The sequence below is a fragment of the Anolis sagrei genome, chromosome 5 (assembly GCF_037176765.1).
Source record: "Anolis sagrei isolate rAnoSag1 chromosome 5, rAnoSag1.mat, whole genome shotgun sequence".
In the NCBI taxonomy this organism is placed as follows: domain Eukaryota; kingdom Metazoa; phylum Chordata; class Lepidosauria; order Squamata; family Dactyloidae; genus Anolis; species Anolis sagrei.
In genome coordinates, this window is record NC_090025.1 from 195,526,700 (window position 1) to 195,536,913 (window position 10,214).

General features: G+C 50.8%; 1 protein-coding gene across 1 annotated transcript in view; it reads right to left on the minus strand.

Moving 5' to 3' along the window:
- SMO (smoothened, frizzled class receptor) overlaps positions 1-9,542 on the minus strand; it is a 29,875-nt gene extending 20,333 nt beyond the window's left edge. The window contains exon 1 of the mRNA XM_060776368.2: positions 8,393-9,542. Coding sequence (XP_060632351.2) covers positions 8,393-8,702 — 310 coding nt within the window. The 5' untranslated portion in view covers positions 8,703-9,542. The remainder of the gene's footprint in view (positions 1-8,392) is intronic.
- Between the last annotated feature and the right edge of the window lie 672 nt (positions 9,543-10,214).

Here is a 10,214-nt window from a genome sequence, read left to right on the forward strand (position 1 = left end):
GTGGACCTTAGGGAAGGCTGAGCGAAGGAAGAGAGATGCTTTTGAGCTGTGGTGCTGGAGGAAAGTTCTGAGAGTGCCTTGGACTGCGAGAAGATCCAACCAGTCCATCCTCCAGGAAATAAAGCCCGGCTGCTCACTGGAGGGAAGGAGACTAGAGACAAGTTTAAGTCCTTTGGCCACATCATGAGAAGACAGGAAAGCCTAGAGAAGACAATGATGATGGGGGAAAATGGAAGGAAAAAGGAAGAGGGGCCGACCAAGGGCAAGATGGATGGATGGCATCCTTGAAGTGACTGGACTGACCTTGAAGGAGCTGGGGGTAGTGACGGCCGACAGGGAGCTCTGGCGTGGGCTGGTCCATGAGGTCACAAAGAGTCGGAGACGACTGAACGAATGAACAACAACATGATTTTATATTCATGCTTTGATTCATGTTTCCTGGTTCCTTGGATTTTATTGGAGAAGTTTTTGTCTTTGTTTTTCATGGACTTTGATGGATTATTACCTTGGACTACTTTGTTCCGGCTTATCTTCCTACCTAATTGGATTTATCTATTCCTTTAAAGTGCTTTTTTACTTTTCTGATTTTTAATTATCTTTAAAAATGATTGTTTTCCTACTCAACTGTGTGATGTTTAAGATCAGAGGGCTTTTTCCTGGTCTGGAGTGCAACACCGTAGTCCCTTCCAAAAGGAACATTCCCTAGATGTGATTTGAAGAATGTCATAGAATCCTAGAATCCTAGAGTTGGAAGAGACCTCCTGGGCCATCCAGTCCAACCCCATTCTGCCAAGAAGCAGGAATATTGCATTCAAATCACCCCTGACAGATGGCCATCCAGCCTGTTTCAAAGCTTCCAAAGAAGGAGCCTCCACCACACTCTGAGGCAGAGAGTTCCACTGCTGAACGGCTCTCACAGTCAGGAAGTTCTTCCTCATGTTCAGATGGAATCTCCTCTCTTGGAGTTTGAAGCCATTGTTCAGCGTCCTAGTCTCCAGGGAAGCAGAAAACAAGCTTGCTCCCTCCTCCCTGTGGCTTCCTCTCACATATTTATACATGGCTATCATCATATCTCCTCTCAGCCTTCTTTTCTTCAGGCTAAACATGCCTAGCTCCTTAAGCCGCTCCTCATAGGGTTTGTTCTCCAGACCCCTGATCTGCTCCCTCCTCCCTGTGGCTTCCTCTCACATATTTATTATACATGGCTATCATATCTCCTCTCAGCCTTCTCTTCTTCAGGCTAAACATGCTCAGCTCCTTAAGCCGCTCCTCATAGGGTTTGTTCTCCAGACCCCTGATCTGCTCCTTCCTCCCTGTGGCTTCCTCTCACATATTTATACATGGCCCTCATCATGTCTCCTCTCATCCTTCTCTTCTTCAGGCTAAACATGCCCAGCTTCTTAAGCCGCTCCTCATAGGGCTTGTTCTCCAGACCCTTGATCATTTGAGTCGCCCTCCTCTGGACACAGTTGTGTCCATATTTTAATCATTGTCCTGTGTATTTTACTCTTGTGTATTTTGTAGAAGTATGGCTTAATGTGTGCATTTGACATAATGACTACGTGTTTTCAGTGATGTCGTTACCTGGTTTGAGCCACAAGGAGAAGTGGATAAGAAATAAAATAATTATGTATTATTATGATTACTATTATGCCACGAGGAGAGGCAATAAGAAATAAGATTAGTATTATTGCATCAATAGGAGCCTAGTGTCTAGATCTAGGGAAGTAATGCTCCCCATGCTCTATTCTGCTTTGGTTAGACCACACCTGGAATATTGTGTCCAATTCTGGGCACCACAATTCAAGAGAGATATTGACAAGCTGGAATGTGTCCAGAGGAGGGCGACTCAAATGATCAAGGGTCTGGAGAACAAGCCCTATGAGGAGTGGCTTAGGGAACTGGGCATGTTTAGCCTGAAGAAGAGAAGGCTGAGAGGAGATATGATAGCCATGTATAAATATGTGAGAGGAAGCCACAGGGAGGAGGAGGGAGCAAGCTTGTTTTCTGCTTCCTTGGAGACTAGGACGCAATGGAACAATGGCTTCAAACTACAAGAGAGGAGATTCCATCTGAACCTGAGGAAGAACTTCCTGACTGTGAGAGCCGTTCAGCAGTGGAACTCTCTGCCCCGGAGTGTAGTGGAGGCTCCTTCTTTGGAAGCTTTTAAACAGAGGCTGGATGGCCATCTGTCAGGGGTGATTTGAATGCAATATTCCTGCTTCTTGGCAGATTGGGGTTGGACTGGATGGCCCAGGAGGTCTCTTCCAACTCTTGGATTCTATGATTCTATGATTCTATTATGATTATTATTATCTCCCATCATCCCCAGTCATTATATCTCTGTTTTGAGGACACGTTGCCCTTTTCATCACCCTTTCTCCTCAAGCATTTAGAAGCAGCCGTGCTTCAAAGTGCATTGATCACACCTTCTTCCGAATCCAGATAATGGCCTGAACTCCATTTCCCCTTTGCATGTTTCTGATTTCAACTAATTTCCATTTCTTCTTGGCTTTGGGTTGAAGAGTCTTCAAGGGAAAATTGATGTATTGATCAAAGGAGATGCATCTCTTTTGCAGAGAGGAAAAGCAGGGCTATAAATAAACCTAATATTAATAATAACAAAGCCAGAATTGAAAAGTCAACGACAGATCCCAAGTGTAGACTCTGCAAGGAAGCAGATGAAACAACAGATCCCATCCTCAGCTGCTGCAAGAAGATTGCGCAGACAGACTCCAAGCAGAGGCACAACACCCTTGCTCAGACGACTCATTGGAACTTGTGCCACAAATACCACTGTCTGCGACAAAGAACGGGTGGGATCACAAGCCGGAAAAAGTTTCAGAGAATGAACACGAGAATGAACATGAGCCAACAATGTGATGTGGCGGCAAAAAAGCCAATGGGATGTTGGCCTGCATCAACAGATCTAGGGAAGTCATGCTCCCTATGCTCTATTCCGCCTTGGTTAGACCACACATGGAATATTGTGTCCAATTCTGGGCACCACAATTCAAGAGAGATATTGACAAGCTGGAATGTGTCCAGAGGAGGGCAACTAAAATGATCAAGGGTCTGGAGAACAAGCCCTATGAGGAGCGGCTTAAAGAGCTGGGCATGTTTAGCCTGAAGAAGAGAAGGCTGAGAGGGGATATGATAGCCATGTATAAATATGTGAGAGGAAGCCACAGGGAGGAGGAGGGAGTAAGCTTGTTTTCTACTTCCCTGGAGACTAGGACGCAATGGAACAATGGCTTCAAACTACAAGAGAGGAGATTCCACCTGAACATGAGGAGGAACTTCCTGACTGTGAGAGCCGTTCAGCAGTGGAACTCTCTGCCCTGAAGTGTGGTGGAGGCTCCTTCTTTGGAAGCTTTTAAGCAGAGGCTGGATGGCCATCTGTCAGGGGTGATTTGAATGCAACATTCCTGCTTCTTGGCCGAATGGGGTTGGACTGGATGGCCCAGGAGGTCTCTTCCAACTCTTTGATTCTAGGATTCTATGATTGTATAAGCTACTCTGGGACTTCTGAATTCAGACAGACAGAGTTTTGGAGCACAAGACTCCTGACCTCACAATCGTGTTAAAAAACAAAGTATGGATTGTCGATGTTGCAATCCCAGGTGACAGCAGGATTGATGACAAGCGACTGGAAAAGCTGACACGATATGAGGATTTAAAGATCAAACTGCAAAGACTCTGGCACAAGCCAGGAAAAGTGGTCCCAGTGGTGATCGGCACACTGGGTGCAGTGCCTCAAGACCTTGGCCTGCACTTGAACACAATAGGCGCTGACAAGATTACCACCTGCCAGCTGCAGAAGGCCACCTTACTGGGATCTGCACGCATTAATAGTCGATACATCACACAGTCCTAGACATTTGGGAAGGGTCCGACAGCGAGCAGAGTGATCTTGTTGTGTTTCAAATAATAATGATGATAATAATAATAATAATAATAATAATATGAGGGTGCCTCTGCACTGTGGAATGAATGCAGCTCTCCATGCAAGCCCACAGAGCCCAAAATATCTGGCACTGAAAACCAATGCAAAAAACAACAATATGTCATCTTCCTCTTCCTGCTTTCCAAAACGTTGGGAGAAAATTTTGGATGCACTCACATTGTACAAGCTGGATGGCTATCTGTTGGGGGTGCTTTGAATGAGATTTTCCTGCTTCTTGGCAGAAAGGGCTTGGACTGGGTGGCCCACCAGGTCTCTTCCAACTCTAGGATTTTAGGATTGTTGCTTTTCCTGCATGAAGGCTTTGGAAAGGGGTTGGACTGGATGCCCTTTGGGGGTCTCTTTTAATTTAGTGGTTTAAAAGACTTCTATGGTGTTTTAATTCTATGGCACACACAAAAAGGGGCTTCCAGCACTTGGAGGCATGCAAGGAAAAGAAAGAACAGCCAGAGCTGTTCAGCAGTGGAACTCTCTGCCCTGGGGTGTGTTGGAGGGAGGCTCCTTTTTTTGGAGGCTTTTAAACAGAGGCTGCATGACCATCTCTTGGGGGTGCTTGGATGGGATTTCCCTGATTGGAGGCATGCAAGGAAAGTAAGGAAGCTGCCCAAAGCACACTTCTTTCCAAGTGTCTCTTTCCAAGTGGAGGGCAGAGATGGAGACTTTTGGGGGGGCTGAGAAAGGGCTCCTTTGGGGGGAAGAAGCCTGCCCAAGAGTGTGGTGGAAGCTCCTTCTTTGGAGGCTTTTAAGCAGAGGCTGGATGGCCATCTCTTGGGGGTGCTTGGATGAGACTTCCCTGCTTGGAGGCATGCAAGGAAAAGAGAGAAGCTGCCCAAAGCAAACTTCTTTCCAAGTGTCTCCAAGTGCAGCAGGGCAGAGAAGGAGACTTCTTGGGGGGAAGCCTTGGGGGGCTAAGAAAGGGCTCCTTTGGGGAGAAGAAGCCTGCCGAAAAAGTGTGATGGAAGCTCCTTCTTTGGAGGCTTTGAAACAGGCAGGATGGCCATCCATTGGGGAGGTGTGGATGAGATTTCCCTGCTTGGAGGCATGCAAGGAAAAGAGAGGAGCTGCCCAAAGCTCACTTCTTTCCAAGTGTCTCCAAGTGCAGCAGGGCAGAGAAGGAGCCTTCTTGGGGGCTGAGCAAGGGCTCCTTGGGGGGAAGAGGCCTGCCCAAAAGTGTGGTGGAGGCTCCTTCTTTGGGGGCCTTTAAGCAGAGTCTGCATGGCCATCTCTTGGGGGTGCTTGAATGAGATTGCCCTGCTGGGAGGCATGCAAGGAAAAGAGAGAAGCTGCCCAAACCTCCCTTCTTTCCAAGTGTCTCTTTCCAAGTACAGGGCTGAGAAGGAGACTTTTTTGGGGGGCTGAACAAGGGTTCCTTTGGGGGGAAGAAGCCTGCCCAAGAGTCTGGTGGAGGCTCCTTCTTTGGGGGCTTTGTAACAGGCAGGATGGCCATCCATTGGGGAGGCTTGGATGAGATTTCCCTGCTTGGAGGCATGCAAGGAAAAGAGAGAAGCTGCCCAAAGCTCCCTTCTTTCCAAGTGTCTCTTTCCAAGTGGAACGCAGAGAAGGAGCCTTTTTGGGGACTGAGCAAGGGCTCCTTTGGGGGGAAGAAGCCTGCCCAAGACTGCGGTGGAGGCTCCTTCTTTGGAGGCTTTGAAACAGGCAGGATGGCCATCCATTGGGGAGGCTTGGATGGGATTTCCTTGCTTGGAGGTATGCAAGGAAAAGAGAGAAGCTGCCCAAGGCTCACTTCTTTCCAAGTGTCTCTTTCCAAGTACAGGGCTGAGAAGGAGACTTTTTGGGGACTGAGAAAGGGCTCCTTTGGGGGGAAGAAGCCTGCCCAAGAGTGTGGTGGAAGCTCCTTCTTTGGAGGCTTTGAAACAGCCTGGATGGCCATCCATTAGGGAGGCTTGGGTGGGATTTCCCTGCTTGGAGGCATGCATGGAAAGGAAAGAAGGTGCCCAAAGCTCCCTTCTTTCCAAGTGTCTCCAAGTGCAGCAGGGCAGAGAAGGAGCCTTTTTTGGGGGCTGAGCAAGGGCTCCTTTGGGGGGAAGAAGCCTGCCCAAGAGTCTGGTGGAGGCTCCTTCTTTGGGGGCTTTGTAACAGGCAGGATGGCCATCCATTGGGGAGGCTTGGATGAGATTTCCCTGCTTGGAGGCATGCAAGGAAAAGAAAGAAGCTGCCCAAAACTCACTTCTTTCCAAGTGTCTCTTTCCAAGTACAGGGCTGAGAAGGAGACTTTTTGGGGTGAAGCTTTGGGGGCTGAGAAGAAGGAGCCTCCACCACACTCTTGGGCAGGCTTCTTCCCCCCAAAGGAGCCCTTTCTCAGCCCCCAAGGCTTCACCTTCCTTTGGGGGAAGAAGCCTGCCCAAAAGTGTGATGGAAGCTCCTTCTTTGGAGGCTTTGAAACAGGCAGGATGGCCATCCATTGGGGAGGCTTAGATGAGATTTCCCTGCTTGGAGGCATGCAAGGAAAAAAGAGAAGCTGCCCAAAGCTCACACAAAGTGTCTCTTTGCAGGGCAGGGATGGAGCCTTCTTGGGGACTGAGAAAGGGCTCCTTTGGGGGGAAGAGGCCTGCCCAAAAGTGTGGTGGAGGCTACTTCTTTGGAGGCTTTTAAGCAGAGGCTGGATGGCCATCTCTTGGGTGTGCTTGGATGAGATTTCCCTGCTTGGAGGCATGCAAGGAAAAGAGAGAAGCTGCCCAAAGCAAACTTCTTTCCAAGTGTCTCCAAGTGCAGCAGGGCAGAGAAGGAGACTTCTTGGGGGGAAGCTTTGGGGGCTGAGAAAGGGCTCCTTTGGGGGGAAGAAGCCTGCCCAAGAGTGTGGTGGAAGCTCCTTCTTTGGGGGCTTTGTAGCAGGCAGGATGGCCATCTCTTGGGGGGTGCTTGGATGGGATTTCCCTGCTTGGAGGCATGCAAGGAAAAGAAAGAAGCTGCCCAAAACTCACTTCTTTCCAAGTGTTTCTTTCCAAGTGGAGGGCAGAGAAGGAGCTTAGCAAACTTCTTTCCAAGTGTCTCCAAGCGCAGCAGGGCAGAGAAGGAGACTTCTTGGGGGTGAAGCCTTGGGGGCTGGGAAAGGGCTCCTTTGGGGGAAGAAGCCTGCCCAAGAGTGTGGTGGAAGCTCCTTCTTTGGGGGCTTTGAAACAGGCAGGATGGCCATCCATTGGGGAGGCTTGGATGAGACTTCCCTGCTTGGAGACATGCAAGGAAAAGAAAGAACAGTCAGAGCTGTTCAGCAGTGGAACTCTCTGCCCTGCAGTTTTGTGGAGGCTCCTTCTTTGGAGGCTTTTAAGCAGAGACTGCATGGCCATCCGTTGGGGAGGCTTGGATGGGATTTCCTTGCTTGGAGGCACGCAAGGAAAAGAGGGAAGCTGCCCAAAGCAAACTTCTTTCCAAGTGTCTCCAAGTGCAGCAGGGCAGAGAAGGAGACTTCTTGGGGGGAAGCTTTGGGGGCTGAGAAAGGGCTCCTTTGGGGGGAAGAAGCCTGCCCAAGAGTGTGGTGGAAGCTCCTTCTTTGGGGGCTTTGTAGCAGGCAGGATGGCCATCTCTTGGGGGGTGCTTGGATGGGATTTCCCTGCTTGGAGGCATGCAAGGAAAAGAAAGAAGCTGCCCAAAACTCACTTCTTTCCAAGTGTCTCTTTCCAAGTGGAGGGCAGAGAAGGAGCTTAGCAAACTTCTTTCCAAGTGTCTCCAAGCGCAGCAGGGCAGAGAAGGAGACTTCTTGGGGGTGAAGCCTTGGGGGCTGAGCAAGGGCTCCTTTGGGGGGAAGAAGCCTGTCCAAGAGTGTGATGGAAGCTCCTTCTTTGGGGGCTTTGTAACAGGCAGGATGGCCATCCATTGGGGAGGCTTGGATGGGATTTCCTTGCTTGGAGGCATGCAAGGAAAAGAGAGAAGCTGCCCAAGGCTCACTTCTTTCCAAGTGTCTCCAAGTGCAGCAGGACAGAGAAGGAGCCTTTTTGGGGACTGAGCAAGGGCTCCTTTGGGGGGAAGAAGCCTGCCCAGAGTGTGGTGGAGGGAGGCTCCTTCTTTGGAGGCTTTTAAGCAGAGGTTGCATGGCCATCCATTGGGGAGGCTTGGATGAGATTTCCCTGCTTGGAGGCATGCAAGGAAAGGAAAGAAGCTGCCCAAAGCAAACTTCTTTCCAAGTATTGTCGAAGGCTTTCATGGCCGGAATCACTGGGTTGTTGTAGGTTTTTTCGGGCTGTATGACCATGGTCTAGAGGCATTCTCTCCTGACGTTTCGCCTGCATCTATGGCAAGCATCCTCAGAGGTTGTGAGGTCTGTTGGAATTAGGACAATGGGTTTATATATCTGTGGAATGGCTGGGGTGGGGCAAGGAGCTCTTTCCAAGTGTCTCTTTCTAAGTGGAGGGCAGGGAAGAAGCCTTTTTGGGGGGCTGAGAAAGGGCTCTTTGGGGGGGGTGCCTTCCTTACCGGACCAGAGGAGCAGCTTGTGCCTGGCCTCGGCTTGGGTGTCGGAGTCTTCGGCCAGGAGCGTGGAAGTGGCGGCGTAGGGCAGCGGCGAGCCCAGGCAGAGGCTCTGCTCCAAAGGCTCGCAGGGCGCCTCCCGCTTGCACCGCGCCTCCATCTCTCCTTCCTCCCTCGAAGGGGCAGCCCGCCCGGAGGTGCCATTGGCCGGGACGGAGGACCCCCCGGCCCCACTCCACGCGAGGGGCCCCGGGCAGAGGCAGAGGCAGAGCCAGGCCACGACCCCGAGGGAGAAGAGACCCCACGGCCGGCCCATCCCTCCCTCCCTCCCTCGCTCCCTGGCGCTTCCTCCTCCTCCTTAGGGCGCACAGAGTCGCGTCGGGGGACAAAAGGGGGCTCTGCGACCCACCCAACGGGGCAGCGATGGGGTGAAGTGGCCCAAGGGAAGGCGAGGCTCCGACGCCATCCTCCCCCGAGTCCCCTTCCTCTCTTCCTTTTCGGAATTCCGCCTCCAAATCCCTCTCCGGAGTGCGTTTTCTCCTCCTCTGAGTTTGGAGAGGTTTGGGGGCACCCCAAAAAAGTCGAGGAAAGTACAAAAAGTGGGGAGGAAAAGCATCCAAAATCGGGGGGAGGAAACCAATGGAGGCCCGGCCGAGTTTCCCCAACTCTTTCCCCAAAATAGAACCCAAAAAAAAAGGAAAATTTCTCCTCCCAAAGAACTTTGTCCAAACTTTCTCCTTTGCGCCTTCTCGGAGTTTTGGAGAGCTTTCCCGACACTCCAAAAAGTTGGGAGAGAAAGAAAGCAGGAAGGCGAGGAGGAGGGAGAGTTTTCCACTCCTCTGGGCTCTCTTCCAGCAAACAAAAAAAGGATCCAAGAAATCAAGGGAGGAAAAACTTTGCCCAAACTTCGGTTGGAACAAAAGGCGAGAAGAGAAGAGAAGAGAAGGAGAGAAGGAGGCGAAGGCGCACGCCTCGGAGGGAAGGAAGGAAGGAGGGAGGCCCCCTTTGTTGCCCTCCTTTTCGCCCAAGAATGCGGCCGAGGAGGGAGCCAAAAAGAGGGGAGAAGGAGGAGAAGGGGAGGAAGAAAGGAAGAAAGAACCGAGGGAAGGAGGAGGAGAGAGGAGAGGAGAGGAGCAGCCCCGCCGGAGAGAACTCGAGGCTTCCCCCTCCTGCCTCCAAGGCGAAGCGCAGCCCAAGAAGAGGAAGGAGTAGTGGTGGAATACTATGCAGCACGGTTTTTCTTCCTGGCTTTGTTGTTGTTGGGTTGTTGTAGGTTTTTTTCCGGGCTCTATGGCAGTTTGAGGACCCCTGTTCTAGAGGCATTCTCTCCTGACCTTTCGCCTGCATCTGTGGCAAGCATCCTCAGAGGTTGTGAGATCTGTTGTTTATTCATCCAGTCGCTTCTGACTCTTGATGACCTCCTGGACCAGAGCTCCCTGGGCCGTCACCACCCCCAGCTCATTCAAGGTCAAGCCAGTCATTTCAAGGATGCCGTCCATCTATCTTGTCCTTGGTCGGCCCCTCTTCCTTTTTCCTTCCTTTTCCCCAGCATCATTGGTTGTTGTTTATTCACTTCCGACCCTTGGTGACCTCCTGGACCATCCCAGGCCAGAGCTTCCTGTCAGCCAGTCACTTCGAGAATGCCTTCCATCTATCTTGTCCTTGGTCAGCCCCTCTTCCTTTTTCCTTCTTTTTCCCCAGCATCATTGGTTGTTGTTTATTCGTTCAATCACTTCCGACTCTTGGTGACCTCCTGGATCATCCCAGGCCAGAGCTCCCTGTCAGCCAGTCACTTCAAGAATGCCTTCCATCTATCTTGTCCTTGGTC